This window comes from Pithys albifrons, chromosome 4 (genome assembly GCF_047495875.1).
Source record: "Pithys albifrons albifrons isolate INPA30051 chromosome 4, PitAlb_v1, whole genome shotgun sequence".
Classification (NCBI taxonomy): domain Eukaryota; kingdom Metazoa; phylum Chordata; class Aves; order Passeriformes; family Thamnophilidae; genus Pithys; species Pithys albifrons.
In genome coordinates, this window is record NC_092461.1 from 4581571 (window position 1) to 4603411 (window position 21841).

General features: G+C 39.9%; 1 protein-coding gene across 1 annotated transcript; it reads right to left on the reverse strand.

Annotated features, from left to right (window-relative positions):
- Positions 1-689: 689 nt before the first annotated feature.
- TMEM170B (transmembrane protein 170B) lies at positions 690-12037 on the reverse strand. Its single transcript, XM_071552971.1, has 3 exons — positions 11549-12037; positions 5700-5870; positions 690-1570 (listed from the first exon to the last, which is right to left on the reverse strand). Exons 1-3 carry the CDS (start codon positions 11643-11645, stop codon positions 1440-1442), a joined length of 399 nt encoding a protein of 132 aa, XP_071409072.1. The 5' UTR covers positions 11646-12037; the 3' UTR covers positions 690-1439.
- Between the last annotated feature and the right edge of the window lie 9804 nt (positions 12038-21841).

Genomic DNA, 21841 nt, shown 5'->3' on the forward strand with positions numbered 1-21841 from the left:
GATCTAACAGTTGTTTTGAGTGATGAATATGAACAATTCATCTACACTTAGATCTAACAGTTGTTTTGAGTGATGAATATGAACAATTCATCTACACTTGGATCTAACAGTTGTTTTGAGTGATGAATATGAACAATTCATCTACACTTAGATCTAACAGTTGTTTTGGGTGATGAATATGAACAATTCATCTACACTTAGATCTAACAGTTGTTTTGAGTGATGAATATGAACAATTCATCTACACTTGGATCTAACAGTTGTTTTGGGTGATGAATATGAACAATTCATCTACACTTAGAAGCAGATCTAACAGTTGTTTTGGGTGATGAATATGAACAATTCATCTACACTTAGATCTAACAGTTGTTTTGAGTGATGAATATGAACAATTCATCTACACTTAGAAGCAGATCTAACAGTTGTTTTGGGTGATGAATATGAACAATTCATCTACACTTAGATCTAACAGTTGTTTTGGGTGATGAATATGAACAATTCATCTACACTTAGATCTAACAGTTGTTTTGGGTGATGAATATGAACAATTCATCTACACTTAGATCTAACAGTTGTTTTGGGTGATGAATATGAACAATTCATCTACACTTAGAAGCAGATCTAACAGTTGTTTTGGGTGATGAATATGAACAATTCATCTACACTTAGATCCAGATCTAACAGTTGTTTTGAGTGATGAATATGAACAATTCATCTACACTTAGAAGCAGATCTAACAGTTGTTTTGGGTGATGAATATGAACAATTCATCTACACTTAGATCTAACAGTTGTTTTGAGTGATGAATATGAACAATTCATCTACACTTAGATCTAACAGTTGTTTTGAGTGATGAATATGAACAATTCATCTACACTTAGATCTAACAGTTGTTTTGAGTGATGAATATGACAGATCTAACAGTTGTTCCGAATGATGAACATTCAGCATTCCAGGAGATTCTGCGAGTACAAAAGTGAGTTATTTTGCTGTTTCACCTGAATTCAAGGAGAACTGTGCATGTTCACATCATTCTTCTCTCCCTCAAAGCTTACCCAGCCACCTGCTCAGAATTAAACGCCAAGTTTGGCACACACAGCAATTTTCTTACACGTTAAGAACAACGAGCCCATCCCCAAGCATGAACCTGACTGGCAGCTGCTCAAGGTGCTTCCCCTTCCTTGGCACACCCCAGGATTGCACCTTGCCTGGACCGAGGCACGGGAGGTGCAGTGCAGAAGTACAACAGTTCCAACACTAGAGGACAGTCTGTTCATTTGACTGAGCCTCGAGATTTGTAGTGCACTTTCCACATAACTTCCTTTCTCTTCCACAAGAATTCGAGTTCATGAGCTGATGGATCCACTTCCAGGAAGCTTCTCCCCATTTTAAAGATTTCCTTAGACAAGTTGATGTATTTTCCCCCTTCTACATAAGTCTCAAAGCGTTGCAAGAATCCTTGAAAATGAGATAATTAATGTCAGTACTGTCTGTCCAACACCAAAGACAAGAGCTTCTAGGGGAGCCATATTCTTCCCTGCTACTCTGTAAATTCCAGCTACTGCAGCACCTAAGAATCACAAGAAAAACAATTATCAAATTACAGAAAAAGCCAAGGTTGAACTATGACAAATTATTTATTGTCTCTATGCATCAGCTATTTATAGAACATTACCAAACAGTTTATTACTTCATGGCATTACACAATTATCAGCCTTGCTTGTATTTTTCTAGTTATGTATGTCCAGGAGTGATTTTCCTATCTGAACCAGAATAGCTTTTCCATCATGAGTCTAGTTTAAGAAAATTAAATTTGCTCTTTGTCTGTAGACACCTCCAAATATTTCTTTTTACATCTTTGCCTTTTGCTAGTTTGAAAAGGTAGCAAAACAATCCTCTAAAAATTGGCCAAGTCCAAAGTGTCGTTTAATACTGTTTGGAGAAGATAACAGCAATACAGCTGCTAGCATTTACAAAATAAGTATTAGCATTTACAAAATAAGTATTAGCATTTACAAAATAAGTATTAGCATTTACAAAATAAGTATTAGCATTTACAAAATAAGTATTAGCATTTACAAAATAAGTATTAGCATTTACAAAATAAGTATTAGCATTTACAAAATAAGTGTAAACACACATTTATCAGCTTCATTTAATATTTCAGCTGAATAACCTGGTCACAATATGTCAGTTTAGTTCTGACTTAAAGGAATCAATTGTTAACAATTGTTTAGCAAATCAAGCAAAACATGAAAAAGACCCAAATATTGCAGGGTTAGTCATAAAGTGTATGAGAGGAAATTTCTAACCAAAACAAACAGACTTGAACCTATAACATACAGAAAATCAAGACATCATTTTTCTTGTACAGTTGTGTGCAAATTCACATTTAAAGTATAATATCAAATGGCCAGGATCAACCAGAAACAAAACCAGGTGCTATTAACTCTGTAGACAAAGTCAGGTGCTACCAACTCCCCTCTACTATTTTTCACACACTGAAATCATCACAAGCATTTGAAGAACAAAAATCCCAGAGCAAACCTACACCTGGGATGTCATGGAGCAAATGCCTGAGGAAGATGAGCCTTTGTATAGATAAAAAATCCCCAACAAAACAGGCTGAAGGGTGAGTAATATTTTCTGCTCAAATTTCTGAGTCTTTTAAGAATTGTAAAATGTTTATTCAAAAAAAGAAATATTGGCTGTGTCCATAGGTAAAATAAGGTACTCACCTAGAATTAAACTTTTATTTAATACTTTCTTTACTAGTATTGCCTATACAGTTCTCCTTCCCTAAAGGACAAACATTACTGTCCTTTATTCCAGAATTAATAATTTTTTCCTGAAAACCAAATCCAAAACTTAATTGTAGACCTTCAGTCTGTGTGGTCTCAGATACTACATGTGTTTTCAGGGATCACAGAAGTTTTCTAAGGCTGAAAGAAAACTGAAAAGTCAACAAAATTTTTTAAAAGAATATGCAAGAGTTGAAAAAAATATTTTTTTTTGTCTTGCACAATCATTAAAAGGAATAGTCTGGTGAGGTTATCAAAAACCCAGTAGTAGCACAGAAATACATTGAGTCCCAACAGATTTTCTGAAAGTACCATCTGTATCTGAATCATCTGACACCTTCCAAAAGTAAAACCTCATTTTCACAATTTTTTTTTAGGAAGAGTAGAATTCACTGATAACTGTGGCCATAACAGTACTTATAACACTATAAATGAGAGTTTTAGGTATGTTTGGGGTTAATTTATTTTTTATTGTTGTCTTTAAAAAGCCAAAAAAGTTCTGTAAAGTGTATTTTGTCAGAAATGTCTCACCAGAAGGCCACACTTATGGTACTTCACTCAGTACCCTGCATAAGCTTTTCCATTTGTTCCTTGGCTAACTGCTGTCAAAAACCAAAAAAGATCCTTTAGACAGAGCCCACTATTGACATTAAAATTATTTTTCTGGCTAAACTCTCAAAGTGAATTCAAATTGGCCAAATGTGCGTACCAGAATTTGGCACTTTTAGTTAATCAATAACAGAAATGTTGAGCTTCTTGAGAAAACACCGAGATATTCTGGAAAATCTCCAGAATAAAACAATAAAAAAATTGGTAGTTTGCTAATTATGTGTTATTACTCAAATAATAGTGTGCAATACAACCTGTAATGCATTGGCCAGCACAGCTGGTACAGTGCCAAGGTGTGCTACAATAGGCTGCCAACAAGGGAAGTGAGAATATGCCCCAAAAAGGACTCTGCTGGGGAGAAGAGGAACAGCAAACACTTCTGGATGATACACCTAAACCCCTTGCCTTAAGGTGCCTGATATTTATCTGTTCTTCATTGGACTGGGGGGGAGAGGTTTGGCTGTTGGAGTTTTGTTTGTTGGTTTTGGTTTTGTTGAGTCTTGTTTGTTTGGGAGTTGTTTTTTTACTTTATCCCCTGTTATTAGTAAATTTTTAATAACTTTTTTTTTTATAACCATTCAATTCAATGCTTTTTCAAAGCTTAGAAACTGAGGCATTTCCTACTTTTCTATATGCTGGTAAAGAGATCCCAGAAGGCCAGAAAATGGGAAAAATCTACCTGAGCAAAATTAAGCTTGCATTATTTAATAATCTATACTGCCTTCATTCACCTACATCAGGAATGCAGAAGACTTGAAATAAAAATTGGAAGTTGAGGTCAAGTTTCCTATTTCAATTTCTTAAGCACTGGACCAGGCATATCCAAACAACTGATACTTCAACTTCCATCTCAGACTTTGCAATACAATAACTACGGAAAATCCTCTTTAACTACCACGATTTGCCTGCAGAAGCTCCCCAGAGAATTTCTTCCAGGATGAAACAATAAATACCTGAAACTAAAACTATTTGTCCAACCACGTTGCAAAGCTACATGAAAAACCTTTGGGAGCAGCATAAGAAGTGTACAGCCTAAGCTTAGGGAAATTCTCAGATGAATTTGCACATAAACTGCTTACTTGTTAAATGTTTTGACCTGAAAAACTGGATGCCAAAATTTCAGCTGTGTTTGCTCCTCTTCTTATGCATAGATAAAAGACACAAAATGCTTCCATTTGAGAAACACTGATCCTGAACTTTATCCACCACAGAAAGCTGTGAAAGTCTCTGCTTGGATATTCCAAAATCATATTTCCTAATTTCAGTTCTTCAGACATGCCCATGCATGGTTGACCTTGCAATAGGCCATTGTCATTTTAATCATAAGACAAAAATCAGCACAACATATAATGGAAGGCACTCAACTGGTTCCACCTCCCCTTAGCAAAAAACAAAAAAAAAAATCCCCAAAAATTTAGTTATTCTGAATTATACTAGGTTAAATGGTGGAAATTCTAAGCTGAGAAACATACAGCAATTAAAACAACCTTTTGAGTAAAGTCTTAATGAAACTTCTCTTGAAATTTGCATTTTTATTTAACCTTGAAAACCAACAGGACTTCAAGCAGCAATAAGAAATGATCTGTCACAAATCATCCTTGAATGTGCCCAAAGCTGAATGTGTCTACCACTATTTTGATGACCTGGGCAACACACAAAAATAATATTCATTATTTTCTCTGGAAGAGAAAACTCAGCATGCTCCTACTTGCTTGGGAAAGCTACTGTAGTTTATTTATAAATTAGATAAACATAGCAGGATGTGATAAAGCAAAAGACTGAATAAAGTGTCCTAAGGGTTTAATGACATATTTCAGTACTGACACAGATAACTGAATTTCTTAGGAAAGATGGAAAAGCAGTATCTGATACCAATAATTTTAGATGAAAACAGCTAAACAGCATTTCCTGAAAATATTTTTGGTGACATCAGTCATGAGGCATCTTCAGTCATGTGTAATTCTTCTGCACTTTACTACATAAAGTACTCCTACTTTCTGCAGTGTTCTAAACATGAATACAGGTTTTAACCACAGCTCTGTGAACCTTTCAGCACTCAGCAGTAACAGAAAAATGGTTGTGGATACAAGGTGAAGAAATATATGTATTTTGGGTGGTAGGTATAAGAAACTCTGTAACAAAGTTAAATGTAATATAAGAAAGAAAAAAAAAAGAAACCAACAACAACAAAAAAAAACCAAAAAAAACCCAAAAAACCCCAAACAAACAAAAAAAAACAAATAAAACCCAAACAAACAAAAAAAAACAAAACACAAAAGGCAGACTTACTGGTTATCATTGCTCCAGTTACAGAACCCAGAAATCCAATGCTGACCACAATGACAGAGATCAGCCTCCCCTGCCTATGCCTCTGCAGCATCACAAACATTAACACTCCCACAGCACCATGGACAAAGAGAGAGGAGAAGAGAGCCCAGAGGAAAACCCAGTACCACATCTCTGAAAGAAAGCAGTCAAAGAAAGGGTTAATATGTTTTTAGACAAGAACTTTAAAAGTAAGACACTTTAAAACATTGCATACAATCAACAGTAAGAGAAAAGCAATACTGGTTTCCATCTGAAAAGTAATACATGTGACACCAGCATATGCTCCAGACACTTTCCTGTTTTCAGCAGTCTATCATGAAGAAATAAGTCTATTATGGTACAAATTATAAAAAGTATTCTGGCAAAAGTCTTAATTCAGATGTATTTTTACAAGAAATCATAATTTAAATATCAGTGATAGCAAATAGCAAAGCCTTAGTAGGAATTGTAACCACTGCTGCAGAATGAAAAAGTCTCTGATGCAAAGACTGAATGTGGAAAAACTCAACAATTGGTTTGGGGGTTTGGATTTGTTTTGGTGGTGACTTTTTATTTTGGGGTGGGTGTGGGGCTTTTTGTTGTTGTTGTTCACTCTCTCCCCACCCCTGCCAGTAAGAAACAGCATCAGGTAACTCCACATCAGAAAACTGAGATTAAACACTTCAGTTTATCTACTCAGCAGCTGTAATAGAGAGTTCCATCAAATTAGCTTCTAAGGCACAAATAAAACCACTACAATTTTAACAAGAAATTTTAACACATCTAACTTCTTGCTTCCAATTGCTTATCACAGAACTTCAGAGAGAGGTAGGCACTATTATTTAAATTACTAAACAAGGACAAGAGATCATGAGAATGTGTGAAGTACAAACATTTCTTTGAAGAATGGCAGACACGATTATCACCTTCAAAGAAAAGAGCTGGAATCATCAATGAAGCTACACAATAATTAAAGAACCTTTCTCATTTTCTAAAAACTTTCACTATAAATCAAAAGGGTGAGCAAGTAAAAGAAAAAAAGAATCCCTTTTGTTTTAAGTCAACTACAGTGGATTGCACCACAGATTCTGAATTGGTGCTTAAGTGCAGGTTCTTCTTGGAGCCATAACCTGTTGAGTTGAATGTTCTTATGAACTGTCAACAGTCTGTGACTTTCACTAGATTTAAAAAAGCTTCTATAGAACATAGAATATATATTGATATAATACTCTATATTAACAAAATATAAAAAAAGAGGTGTGTGAATGAGTTTGTCTTCTTTGACTTCTTAGTTCATTCCCTTTTGTATCTCTGTAAAGCATTGTGCAAACTGGGATACATATTCCTGATGGACATAATCCCATGACACTGTCATTAATTCAGTTTTTGCTGCAGTTCCCCCTCAAAGACAAAGATCAGCTTCCTTATAACAGGATACTTACTGTTTATGAGGTGAGTCTGTATTAATGCAACTTGATTCACATCAGATATTCAAGTAAACACACAAATCAACTAGCTAACTTAAAAATACTGAGCAGTACAAAATATACTGTGAAAAGATGCTAAGAATGGTTGCTAAACAATATCCACAGTCCTGTGAGTCCAATGTCACTAGAGTGTCTATATCCATAAAACAAAGAGAGAGTTTAAGCTTTTTCATTTAGCAGTACTAGACTCAACCTTTCTCCTTTCATACAGGCATGAAAGGCAAAACCATGCCCAAGGACTTACAACTCCTCCAAATCATGGTAGCCAAAAAGCTCTTTTAAAAGAGCAGCAAAGAAAGTGGGTGGTGACCCAGATTCAATTAATACTTCAGCTGTAGTTCAGGGTGTAACTTTTCTTTCTGAGTGCCTGGACACACACACACACACACACTGAGGATGGCTCAAATACCAACATAGAACCCAGAAGCCATGCCAGACCTACAGCTTGACAAAACTGGACCAAGAAAGTCTGCTGGAATCTGACTCTATTACAAACACTGTCATTACAGGGTTTGCTGGGCACTTTCAGGAAATTGGTGTTTGTGGTCATTGTCAAGCCTCACCAGGTAGAAAAAACAAATAATCTCCAGTCTTACTAGGATGACTGTATTTTTAGAAGAAAATGAATGCTTAGGGAAGGCTCACTGCTCTCCTGTAGCTAAGAAACCAAAACTATTTACAAACTTTTACACAACAAAATACCTCCACAGTGAACAACTACCTTAGGTCTTATTTACATTCCAAATATGGCTCAAGGAAAATTAGCATCATCCCTCACTTTATATTTAGGATGGGAGGCATGAGACTAGAACCAGCACCAAAAGTCCTCTTGGCTAAAGAAATATAAACTTGAGTTCTTTGGTACACACTTGCTTCTCCTACTCCTTAAAAGCAACACACATACTGAATGCATTGAAAAGGAAATTAGAGAACATCCAGAATTATTCCTCGTTCAACAAAAATGCAGCTGGAGCTTTGTTAATCTATAACCTCCATCATTAAAACATCACCCAGGTGTTAGGAGCTGAAACAGGACAAATCACTTAGCCCTTCATCTTCAGCACTTTTCCTCTATTTCTTTGCTTGTTCTGCCAGATGAATAAAGATTGCCAATAACACTTCATAAATCAAAAGTGATTACTCCAAACCAAAGTACCTCTCTCTCAATTGTAAACCAGTCTACCACTCTATTAGCTACAAGGTTAAGTTGAGCACTAAGTAGCTGTGCTATGAATAAAAAATTACAATTTAAGTCAACAAGGTAGTGGACATCAAATTTTGAATTAAAATCCAATAATGTTATATTCCTGTAAATTCAAAGCACTCTGATGAAGTGATAGTATATTATATCTGTAACCATAACTCAGCTCTTTATATGCTGCATTTTTTTCTTCAGCACCAGGTCCTTTCCTAATTACTGTATTAACTGTTACTTTCAAAGTTAACAGAACTATACAGTCAGTTGTTATGTGGAGATGCCAATGTTTTTGCAGCTTTAAGTGGAAGAGAAGCACTTTGGTGAAGAGCATTTAAATCTTAAATTACAGACTAGTCCTCTCAAGTAACAGGATATGGGACAAAGACAATCCAGAGAATCAGGGACAAATGAGTACAGGTTGGAGCTCAGGAGCTTCATTTAGTAGAAATATTGCCAAGTTTGTGGTTATGGAAGTCGTCTTTAAAAAATTTATTTTACTGGATACTCAAAGTGGGATTTTTTTCCTGCTCAAATTCAGCTACAATCTGACTCGATCTAGTAAACCCTGATCTACCACTGACTCTAAACACAACCAGTTCACATAAAGGAGGTGTTCTTGGGATTTATGGAGGAGGTAACACAGACAGAGGTAAAAGCCATGGTAACTAGAGCCTCACCTCAGCTCCCAACGAGGGCAGGAAGATAAGAAAAGCAAGTCCACCATGGTGATGGGCCGAGATTCAGCTACAGGGAACAAAGCTTACACCTTTAGCTGTCACAGGGTGTGTGATGTGTATGTAGCAGGAAAGAAATTACCTGCAGTCTCCTGGGTATCTGAAGCCTTTTATGAAAGGCAGGGTTTCTTTTGTCTTGTATGTTGAACCTCAGTCTGATATACGGCATAAAAATAATCCTTCAGCTTCTCATTAAGGGGAGAAAGAGCACAGCAAAATTAAACTACTGGGATTTGAATCCTTCCTTGTTTAGGCTGGACTTCATATCAGGTCCCTGTTGAAAGTTACAGAAAATTAGTGTCTTTCTAAGAAGGATGCTGACAAAATTTTGCAATTTGTTTGTGCAAACATGATCAGCGTGGTTTACCTAAAGAAGATAAATTTTAACTTGTGCAACTTAAAAGCCCAGTCCAGACCACAACTTTAAGTCCAAAAGTAAACACAAGGCAGTCTTGAATACTCATGAACATGAATAATAATTAATTTCTTTTCCTGGTACTCTGGAGAAGTTCTACTTATACTTTACAGAGATGCAAAAGGGAATGAATTAAGTCATCAAATAAGACAAACTCATTCACACGCCTATTTTTTTATATTTTGCTAATATAAAGTATTATATCAATATATATTCTATGTTCTATAGAAGATTTTTAAATCCAGTGAAAGTCACGGACTGCTGACAGTTCATAAGAACATTCAGCTCAACAGGTTATGGCTCCAAGAAGAACCTGCACTTAAGCACCAGTTCAGAATCTGAGGTGCAATTCCAGCTGACAGTGACATATTCTCCAACAACACTACTACAGATAAAAAAATATTTTTCATATTCTTTAAATTTAACAGAAAAACCATTCCACATTAAAAACGTCTTATGCAACCCCTCATTATATTGCAAAAGCCCTGAAAAAAAAGCCATTTTGTTTATTTAACTCTCAGCACTGAATTTCACAGAAACACCCATGTTGCATAATGGTCTAATAGGAAAAACTTTATCAAAGATGTCTGGCACAAAGAGAAGTTAAATCCATTGTGAATTTTTTTCCTTTAAGAGTACAAGATATATTTTTAGAGCAGGTATGCAAAAATAACTACTCAGAAAGTGACTTGTACTTGTGTGTTGCCACACTAATATCTGGAAACTTTAATCATCAGACACACATTGAAAAGGTCATAGATCAAATAAATAAAAAATGTGTCTTGAAAGTTAAAAGAACAAGAAAGAAAATAAACCCTAAGATAATAACTTTCTGTTTGCTACAGCTTCAACTTCAGCTACCTCTCTGTTTTCGTTGTACTTCTTCCACCTTTAATTCTTCCACCTATCAATCATTACTACAAAAAAAGATGACATAACACTCTTTCATAAGTATTAGAATATTTTCATAAATATTTAAAACATATACCCTTCACTCAACGTTTTCCACTAATCTGTCACCACCTAATATACCCCTATTCCAAGCAGAAAGAATTTACTCAGTTACACTTCTGTTATTGATACCAGAGCTGGAAGATTTTGCTTTTCTTTACACTCAGAATAAGAAATCAGAAGATAGTACACTCTACTGTATGCCCTGGCTCTCACAGTAGTGCACACCCATTTTTCAACATGAGCTTGAGCAGAAAAAAAAAGCCAGTTCTTGCCCAAGCCAACTAAAGCTCCCCTCTCCTAACAGAGGATGAGCACCTGACACTACTTGAGTTCACAGAATTTTTTTGTACTTTAAGAATTCCCGATGCTTAAGATTATGTCTACTCATCAGAAAATATCTGCCACCACATTCACTCCCATAACTCTCATTGTCCATGGGTATATTCAAGGGGTGGGATGGGGTGGGGAAAGAAGTCTGTGATTCTTCACATTCATTTTTATGGTGTTTTTTCGCTGTTTTTGATAGTTCTCTGTCAAATGCCAATGAGCATATATCCACAAGGGGAAAAGAAAACCAACCGCCCCCACAAACACACTCCAGCCTGCCATACATATTTATAGACTCACACACTTTCCACTCACGCACAGGTACCCACCAATTCCCTCTCATACACGCACCCCATACCATTAGCCTTCTTTTATTACATCCCCCAAAAAAGTGAGTGGACACTTCCACACGTTCATCTCCTTTACACACGCAGGCACACCAGACCCCGGGAACCCACACCAGTCATTCCAACACTTCACAGATCCAGGTCCCTCCCGCTGCCCTGGACGCACCCCGAGCTCACGCCCAAGCAGACACGCACACAGACACGCTGTGTAGCTGCTCACAGATAAACATGTAGAGCCTCGGAACACAATCACGCCGCACACAGGGAGACCACCGCCACCCCCACGCCCTCCATTGTGCACCAGCCCCGAGGCAGCCACCGCGCCGCTCGCCCGCCCCACGGAGCGCACCCCCCGCGCTGCCCCGGTACCCGTGAGGTTGCGGAGGACGGTGCCGTGAGCCCACAGGCTCAGCACTTGCTGCACCGACAGGTTGATCATGGAGTTGTCTCCCGCTTCCACCTTCATGGTGCCGCCGCCGGGCGGGGTCCGGCGGCCGCCGGACCGCGGGGTGAGAGGGATGCGGCGGCGAAGTGCGAGAGGGCGGGGAGGCGGCGAAGGGGTCTCCGCGCCGCGGGGCAGACATCGAGGACGGAGAGGGGGAGACGGCGGCCAGAGGGAGCCGAGCGATGTCGGGGGATGCGGGGAACCGGCGGCTGGCGCTTCCCTGCCGCTCAGGGGCAGGGCCAGGCGGCGGAGCTCATCACCGCCTCCTCCTCTTCCATCAGCAGCATCATCACCCCGGTCACCGGCAGCACCTGGAGACAGGGCGGGGCGGGGCGGCCGCGGGCCGTCCCTCAGGCGGGCGGCTCCCTGCAACAGCGGGTGCGGGAACGGGGAGGATCCCGGCGGGGAGGATCCTCCCGGGGGAAGGAGCGGAGGGAGCGGCAGCGGGAGTTGGGGACCGGGAGCGGAGGGAGAGGGAGGGCGGCCCCGCGCAGGCGCGGCGGGAGGAGCCGGAGGGGCGGGGATGGAGAATTCGGAGTCAAAATTTGGCTCAAAGAAAGCGGGAAAGCCGGGGGATGCTGTCGACGCTCAGAGAAACTTGCGTTGGCAAGAAGTGTTAAATAAAATCTGAATACATATAGGTCCATACGCATAGATCTATATATAGATTGAAAGGGAAAAAATAAAGTAGTAACACTACACGGTAGTGGTATTTAAGTTTAGGGGAAGTGAAGGGATGTTAAACGATCGGAGGAGAGTATGATGCAGAATGTGAATCCTGCTGCACGGGGCATCAGGACACAGCGCTCTAGGGAGCGCAGGCGGGAGCAGCTCGGCGGGATCTGAGGATACAGCCCCAGCAGGACAGGACGCGACGGGACAGGACAAAGAAGAGGTGCATGCAGGGTGGATGCTGCTTTGTAAGGCTGGAACTGCCGCAGCTCAGGTGACAGCACGGGTTGCAGCGGAGGAGCAACCCCTCTGTCACCCCGAGGCGACATCCAGGCAACGCCGCGTAGCGTTCCTGCTGTCCCTTTGAACCTCGGAGCTCCCCAGTCAGCGTGGCTGCAGATTAAAGCCATCAAAAGTTAGAGAACGTCAGAAATCATACGGAATCTTGATTCTGTAACCGTGCTCTCGTCTGTTCCTATGCTTTATATAATAACGGAACACAACCTTTAAGCTGGACGCGGCTTCTCTCAGAGCGCAGCATGCACGGTGTTTACCGATGTAAAAGCCGCCAATCTCCCCTTCCATCCACTCTTAAATATGCATCCCTAGGCCAGATTTAGTGTGTACACTTCCTTGCCAGCCTTTCTTCTACAGTGCTATAGTGCTTCATAAACACCATTTTATATCAGCATCCTTTGATGGAAGGGGTTGGAGAGGTAAAGTAACTCACAATTTATAGGTGTTATATATATATATAGATGCAATTTATATATATTGCATAGATGCAATTTATAGATGAAGAGCCACAACAGATAAATCAACTAATATCCTGCTTGCTGCCTATGACCCAATGGTTTGAGGTTTTGTTTTTTTTTGAGATAGACTATTGCAGGATATGTGGTTCAGCAGAGCACTCCCAAAGCCCTTTGTTTGCAGCTGACAACGCTTGGCATCTCTGCAAGTAGGTATCAAGCCAGGCAAAGAGACACAGGGAACAGCTCCCTAGAGGGCTCTGGGTTTGACTGATTAAGTGCAGGATAACTGTGATGGAAAGAGACCTCAGCTGCTGGGCCAGGTCCCTGTTTGATGATCGAGTGAGAGTCTTCTCTCTCTCTCTCTGCTCAATCTCACCATTTTACATTTGTATCAGGCCTTACAGAAAATGATTCTCTTTGTTACACAGTAGCAAGTTATTTTTATACTTTTAAGTAGTGAGAAAATATGAATGCCATTAGAATGTGAAACATACAACAAAGTGTTTAGAAATAGTTATTCTGGTTTACTTTTTTAACTTTGGCAAGCTGAACTTTGAGAAAACAAACATTTTAAATGTCCTTAAAAAATCCCCAACCCTAAATTTGTATTGTAGACCAATGCCCCAAGAACAAGTATATTCTGCAGGACAAACCTTCTTCCTTACCATAAGAGATCTTCCCAAACCATTGGGCAGCTTCCACTGAAACTCCATCCAAGAGGCCAAAAAGGGTTGTCAAAACCTCAAGCATGCAACCCCTAAATTAATTGAACATTTTCTGATCAAACATCACCAACACACTTGGAGAAGTTCTGCTGATAGTGTAGAAGTGATAAAGGGACAGAGATTCATCTTACAAGGGGCCATAATTCATCTCATTTATTCAACTTACTCCTCAGTCCATCATCTAGTGGGTGAGCTGGATACAAATCTGAATAGCCATTTTTCATGTGAAAACAAGGGTAAATGGATCATTGAGGAAAGTACTCTTAGAGTACTGACTTTAAAGTAAACAAAAAAAAAAGGGTAGTACATGGCAGTGACATTTGCTAGTAGCACAACAGTGGGAGGAGATCATGCTGGAGGAACACAGTGCCTTGAACAAAGCAGCAGAAACAACCAAAAGCCACTCCTCCAAACTATATGTTCATACAAGTAGGGAATTGCAGCCAACTCTGTCCTCAGCAAAGACCTCTCCGCTGGGAGGTGTTGCCACAGAAGTTCTGAGCTTATTAGCTCTCTGCAGGAATTATTATGAGCTTTGTAGGCAACAATGTACACAGCAATAGCAATGATGTCAAGCAGTCCCCACCAGGGCTTAGGTTGCTGCTGAAACTGCAAACCACAGGGAGAATAAACTAAGGACACTTGAGCAAGGCAAGCAAAGATGGTAAGGGTTGGAAAGATCTCAGGGAGGAGAAATCACAAGAGGCAGCACTGTTCTGGTAATTAAAGCAGGGGAAAGAAGAGGAAAAAATAAAGGGGGAAAAAAGAATATGATCCTAGTATTTCATCAGGTAAGGGCCTGGTGAGACCACTTCTCATACCCATGTGGTACCCTGAAGTGAGGGAGGACAGGCACAGCAGAGAACATGGGGACAGATCAGGGAATGTGGCTATGCCAGAGAGGGCTTGGAGAGCTTGCTGGTAGGGTGGCAGAAGGAGGGCTGGCATGCTGGAGATATGACCAGCTCTGATAACACCCTGCAGAGCAAGGATTAGGAAAAGGCTTGGAACTGCAGGAAAAATAGAGGAGAGGGGAAACAATCCCACAAATAAACCTCCAGCATTTGTGTACAGACAAATCTCACATTTCCACTCCTGTGTGGTATTTCAGGGGCTGGGGCACAATTCACATGGGCTGCCTGACAGCCAGCCCTGAGCCATCACTAACACCCCAGAGGCTCCAGGCAGCCTTTCCATGTAAGAACCTGCTGGTAGAAGGGTCCACGAGGAACACGTGAAAACTTACACATGGACTGATCTTTATCCCAGATGACCTCGCTTTCCTTCCAACATAACTCCTACCCCCCATTTCCCTCACAGTACCTGCAAAGCACTGCAAGGAGCCAGCTGTAAAACCCCAGCTTCAGTCAAAGGAAATTAGTTTTACAGGTGGAAAAGTAGGGTCTGTTTAGTTTCTCTGCCCTGCAAAAGACTAGAATATGTCTATATAAGCCCCTATTAACTTCTGTTATTGCTTTCAGAAGCTGAAGAAATTATGATAAATTTCTTTGGAAAAAGAAATTTGGCTGAATTATTTTTCACTCAGAAAGGTAATGCTTTTCAAAATTAAAATTAAGTCACGGCTTTTTAGAGAAACAGACAATATTGAGTATGTTCCATTGTCATGTTCTGAAACAAGTATGTAATTTTTCATACTGAATCCAACTCTTTGTTATAACAAAACTTCAAAATCCAGACAGCAAGATCTTTTGGTCCCCTGAAGAACAGGATTCCCTCTCAAGTTTTTCTAACCAGCACCGGCCATGTAGATTGTCTGGCAGTGCAATTACAGATCTGTTTTAAATGAATGGATAACCCCAGCACTACTCATATATGCAGACATTTTTCCCCCCATTTCAAAGGGGTTTTTTTGGCCTTTGATTCAAGTCACTGACAAGACATTACAAATGCAGGTAGTAAATTAATACCTCAGACCTTAGCAGTAGGTTTCTGTGTACTTGCCCCTCTTCTAGACCACCATGTTCCACACAAAGTTACTACTCAGTCAGAACTGGCAGTCACAGCTAGTTGTGGTTTGAGAAGTGGGTAATTCGGAGATCCTTGGCCTCATAATCTCAGCTCTTAAAAGGCTGAAATGTGATCTCAGCCCCTGACCTCGATGATGGATGAAGATGCCTTGACAGCGATGCAGGAGAGGAAGGAAGGAAGTAAGGTGTTACTACGGGCTAAATATCCCAACTCTCCCCAGCATGAAAGCAGCCTCACAGGTTGATCTAAGCCACCAAAAATCATTTGGAGCCGCCTTCCAGGGCGGCAGAGGGAGGCAGAGGCGCACGGGAGACTTTTCCCACGCACCGGTAGATGGAGCGCTGTGGTACCGACGATCTCCTCCGCACAGGCGACTGCAACCCTGCCAACAGTTCTGCACCACGGGTGCTACCTCCGGAACGCTGCCAGGGCTTTACTGGCAATGGTATTTCAACAAAATACCTGTGGATACTTAAAAGCTTCAGTTAGGATTTTTTTTGTGCGTTAATTAACACTTCGGGGGGAAAAAAAGAGAAGTCTGTTTAGTCTGCTTAGAGAATATCTGTCTGTAAAAGATATTGATTTTTAGCCAACAGTTTGCACATATTAGAAGACCTGAAATTTTGGACCCATCATGCAATAGAAAAGTCCCATTGACTACTCATGTATTTGTTTTAAACAATGTTATCATTAAAAAAAATAAAGCTTTCTCCTGCTCTCTTTGACACACTCACAAACACTTGCATGCACACAGATGTGCATTCATATACATGCAACAGTTTTAAGTCAGGACTACCTGTTAATATCATTATGCTGTTATTTATAAAAGGATTTTCTTACTCTTTGTGAACTCCTGTAAAGGAATCTTTTCTCATGAATAAGAACATTATTAGGGTTCATGTGAAATCTAAATTATCACTTGTGTTTCCCCTTATAAGTTGATTGAAAGCAGGCGATTACCTGTTAAAATTGTCATCAGGAAACATTGGGAATAGTCTAGCAGGAACAATCATCTTTCAAGACATGGATTAAACTACTTTCACTGTTTCCTCAGGAGTCAAAGCATAAAGTAAAAGTGGGGAACAACCTTTGTTCCTTGTTCTCTTCAGTGTCATGTTCAAAAAGGTTGTTTGGCTAAAATGCAAAAAATTTGCTTCCTGCAAGACTTATTTCTTTCAGCCTAGTCCTCCCTCCCCCAATTATTTTTTAAATAACATACCAGACTCTCACAATCCATGTCAACAGCTTGATGCATGATAGCCACATCAGGTTTCTCATATGCTTAGGTCATTAGCTAGCAAGGACATTATCAAGCTATTAGTTTTGAAATATCCTATTTTTAGGTTGTTTTGGAGTTGCTGGAAGTTTGCTAGAGAAATCTGTTGTTCCTTTATTAATTTTTATTTAACCCTCACATATGCATGTCACAGTCCAGACAGTATATATGCATTTATACAAAGCTTCTACATACAACCTTAAGCACTGAGATACCTGATTTGCAATACCATTGCATTTCTTCTCTGATTCAGAATTCAAGAAAACTCAGCTTCAAAACATCTGTAACTTCAGCCTTCACAGTTAAAGCAATATCTGCACATCTGTATCTATGATCTGTCACACACTTACACTGAGCTCCACCTCTCATTTCCCTCTCAATCAACGCATTCTTGAGCAGACAGCAGGTGACACATCAGCATCACAAAGCAGGACATTTCCTTAAAAATTCTAGTTTCCCCCTAGTTTTCCATTGTGCTACACAATGTGCTTTGCAATACCACAAACCTGTAAAACCACAAATACTTCCGTTCTACGGGAGTTCTTCCCCTGCTGACCAAGCATCTGTCAAAATAACCTGGAAATACCTGATGGATTTCAGTGGACTTCAGTTCTGAATGGCAGAATTATCTGATCTTATCGTATCTTCTTTTCATCTGACAACTATAATTATGTTTAGTAGAACTGCTACAGGTGTTTCTAAAGATTCAGTTGCCTTAGGGAAGAAACAGTTCCGTTCTGCCAGTAATGGCCACTAGTACCTATTTTTGTTCCTTTATAATATAGGCCAGTTTTGCCTGGTCTTACCCATTTTTTGATTAAATCAATGTGTTTGCAGCACTGATTTATGCAACTTAATTGTCCATTTTATCAATACAGTCTACTTCAGATAATATCTTTGAAACCATCTCCATCCCCTTTTTTAAAAAAGTACACCTGTTGTTGTCAGAATTTGTTTATATCTGCTGGTTTCTTCAGCCTTACGATTTTATGGACAATTCCATGAAATTCAAAATCTGACTCTTGATTTTAATTTGAATTTTAATTTGAAAATTTTGGCACCATGACAAGCGTACATGAAATTCAGACCATTGTGAGATTCCCATTTGAATTCCTGGATTTTTCAAACTGTTTTAATAAGTCTTTGAATTCCTGTCATCCCCTTTCTTTTTTTCCTCTCCTAGTTCAGAGTTCAAGCTGATCATATAAATATGTCACAAAACTATGCTTTCCAAAAGTATCTACCTCTGCAATGTGGAGCAAAAGGATTTGAGGCAGAGAAAAAAAAATTCATCCCTTCAGCAAGGGGATTCCACTGTTGTGAGGAAAAGAAAACTAAAACCACATGGAACTGCCAGGTAGTTTTAACAGTTTTGGATCAGCAACATCGAGGTGCACAACCAAGAATCAGGAGACATGGCATCTCTTTCCAGACTTAACCTCATGTTGCCAGGTGAATCACAAGGCCAGATTCACACCAGGCAGTGCTCTCTGAATAGCCCTCTTGTTGCCAGTGGGTCCCAGGGTTTGGGCAGTACTCAAAACACAAAGAAGTCTCCTAATTCTATCTGCAATCCCTTTGGTTTTTGGTTTCTCCAATTGGAAAAGTGAGATAACCTTACTGGTGAGGTTTAGTTCATGGACAGTTCAAAATGTACGGAAAGATTCAGACAGAGAGAAATCAGAAGTATAAGGTATTGCCAGAGATAAATAGTTTCAAGGTGGCTTTGTTATTGTTCTGGCTACCTGCCCACAGTGCTGTGCATGCACTTTAATACCACTGGTAGGAGAAATATTTGATTTAATAGATTTGTAAGCTCTAGCTGATTAAAAAAAACTAAGAAAGGGAGGAAATAAAATTAAAAAAAAGAGGTGAAATACTTGACTGAGCCAGCACTTAACACCCTGTCCAGAAGCACTCATCCAGTCCCTTTCAAGTGGGCTGTCATAATTCTCAGTAGTCTTAAGAATGGGGAAAAAAGAGTCATTGCTTTCTTACTAAAAGGATGAACTTAGTCACTATGTCTGGGTTCCACTACCTTCTTTGATTTCCTATAGGAAATCTCCCTCTTTCAGAAGGGGAAAATTTTGCCTTTTGGTTGTACAGAGCATGTTGCTGATAGGATTTGAATTGAGAGGGTCACATTGTGCAAACACCCTCTTGCCACCCTGGGTCTGGAAGGAGCATTGCATGGGGCTGTGCCCAACAGGAGGAGCTCTGCCTTCTGCATTTCATTTTCCTGTCAGTTCAAGGATTAGTTCAGGCTGGAGTGCATGAAAGTAATGTGCACCTGCTTGCATGGAAATGCCTTAGGTCAGGCGGGTTTTGCAAACAAAAGTACTCAATACAGGCCAGGCTCCCTGTCCAAAGCCCTAATTAGAGGTGTAGATCACAGCTGGTGTAAGGATGCCCAAGGCTGCACTGACCCTGAAAATGATCATCCTTCCATCCTCAGGTCCTCCCCCAAGACAGCACAGACAAAGCTATGCAGAGATTAATCTGAGAGTAGAATAACAAACTGAGTGGTCCGAAAACAAATACACCTGTAGGAATGTAAGCAAATTAGTTAAGGTGGCAACATTCTTAAAACATTTGTAGATGGAACTATACATGAGTATGTCCTAAGTTCTTATTTTGTCTGGCAATAGTGGAAGAAAAAGAAGATTAAACAAACTTACTACTGCTAGAAAAGGCAGGATTTGACCCAAAGTGATAACAAATACAATGGTAATGATGTTAGTTTTTGACTGCACCAGCTGCTGTGACCCTGCTCTAAAATTCAAGACCTAATAAAATTACAAAGATCTTCTCACAAACATTTTCCTCACCTTATGTTTGCTTGGTAAGGATCAGAATCAGTACAGTAGAATTAGTGCAGGTATTCATGCAGGTAGCAGTCATCACAGAAATGATAACACAGCATAAATACTTAAGGTGAACAAACTTCCCCAAGACATCAGAATATAAACAAGTTTTCTGAAAATGTGCACTGAATAATAAACCCACTTTTAAACAATCAATGACTCAAGGAAAACAACCCACAAAATCAGCATTTTACAAAAAGGTAAGGGCCACAGCTAATTTAAGAAGTTCTTTTTCTACAGATATTTTTCCAGTCCCTACTCTGGCATCAGGAAAACCATTTGACTGGTTTCAGGTAGACATTAACTGTCCTGGCCTTAGGTAATCTTTGAGAGCTGAGAGAGAAGGAGATGATGTATACAAACACAGCACACTTGAAAAAAATTAACTTAAGCTGGGAATAAACTATTCTCTAATGGAGGTCCCAGACCTGATTAACAAAGAGAAAAACTGAAAGCAGATACTTTCCAAGGGAAATGTATACAACAGAACTATTCCAGGCTTATATGACTTGATCTTTAAGACTGGCCAAGAAGAGATTTAATTTTGTTTACTTAAACAGCTTAAAAAAGAAAAATGCCTCTTTGCTCTACCCCCTTGTCAGACAGATTCCAGAGGATTAGCTAACAGTTTGGTCTGACAGTGAGTACACATGTACTACCTCACATCTGAAACAGGAACTTGGTCAGTTTGCAAAATGAGGCGAAATGCATGTTGGTCCAAGTTCTCTGTTTCTGCCAGATTCTCTGGGTAAAGCAGCACAGTGGGTGAGGATGTGAGGGAAAAGGTTTTAAGCATTGGTTTCCACTTCTCCCTACAAAAAAAAAAAAAAAAAAAAAAAAAAAAAACCCCAAAAAAGTTATTCTTTCTGTTTCTTCTCATTCATGTAGGAGCAAACAGCTTCTGTAAAAAGCATGACAGAACCGTAAGTAGTAATAGCATCAGTATCACAAATGTGTTAGTAACTAAATCCTCCTAACTAGGGGCTGAACCCCTGAGACAACATGAACCCTGGCATGTAGCCTTCCAGACAGACTGTCTGTCTGGGCAGGAAGTTGGAGTGAGTGGCTGCAACCTTCTTGCAGCCAGAGCTACCAAAGGAGACCAGCACGGCTCAGAATCCGGATGGTGCTGGCTGAGGAGAGCTCTGCCACCAGGGTGCAATGAGTCAACACTGTCCACCAGCAGCTGCTTCTGCCAGAGCTCTTCTGGAGGGCTGCCCGAGGCTTTCAGCTGCCCTCCCTTCACCCACTCTGCATGGCACTGTGCTGGAAACTTGATAACTGCAAGGCTTGCTCAGGGTAAGGAGTGCACTGAAGGTGTAGCTTAAGGTTGCTCCTTGCCTTCCTTTTGGATGGAATTCTCCCCGCAATTTTTCTCTCATGTTCAGCTCTTCTGCTTCACTTTCCCACTCTGTCCAGCTGCATCTAAAAGCATGCAGAGGATCTTAGAACCTAGAGTAACTATTCTTCATTTAAAGCAAAGTAAAAGCATCTTTCAGTTGAAAATTCCTAGTCTTTTCCTAAAGCCTTGTAGTGGAAGGTGCTTTGGTCATTGTGACTTTTTGGCTGTATTATTCTTATTTTGACCAATGCAAGTACAACCTGGTTTTTATGCCAGGGGTTTGCTGATTAGATTAAATTTTGATTTTGCAGTTTTGAAAAGATTTCTAAAGAAAAATCATTGATAAATGAAGAGATCACTGAGGTCACTTGGTCTGTTCAGCCTGGAGAAGAGGAGACTGAGGGGATACTTCATCATAGTCTACAACTTTCCTATGAGGGGAGGAGGAGGGGCAGGCACTGATCTCTTCTCTGTGGTGACTTCAGGATAGGGGATGGCCTAAAGTTGTGTTTAGGTTGGATATTAGAAAAAGGTTCTTCACCCAGAGGGCGGTTGGGCACTGGAACAGGCTCTTCTGGAAAATGGTCACAGCAC

Coding starts and splice junctions, on each gene's coding strand:
- TMEM170B (XM_071552971.1), bottom strand. CDS start 11,645: ATGAAGGTGGAAGCGGGAGACAACTCCATGATCAACCTGTCGGTGCAG. Junction 5,871..11,548: donor CGTCCTCCGCAACCTCACGG/GTACCGGGGCAG, acceptor GCTTTCTTTCAG/AGATGTGGTACTGGGTTTTC. Junction 1,571..5,699: donor AACTGGAGCAATGATAACCA/GTAAGTCTGCCT, acceptor TGTGATTCTTAG/GTGCTGCAGTAGCTGGAATT.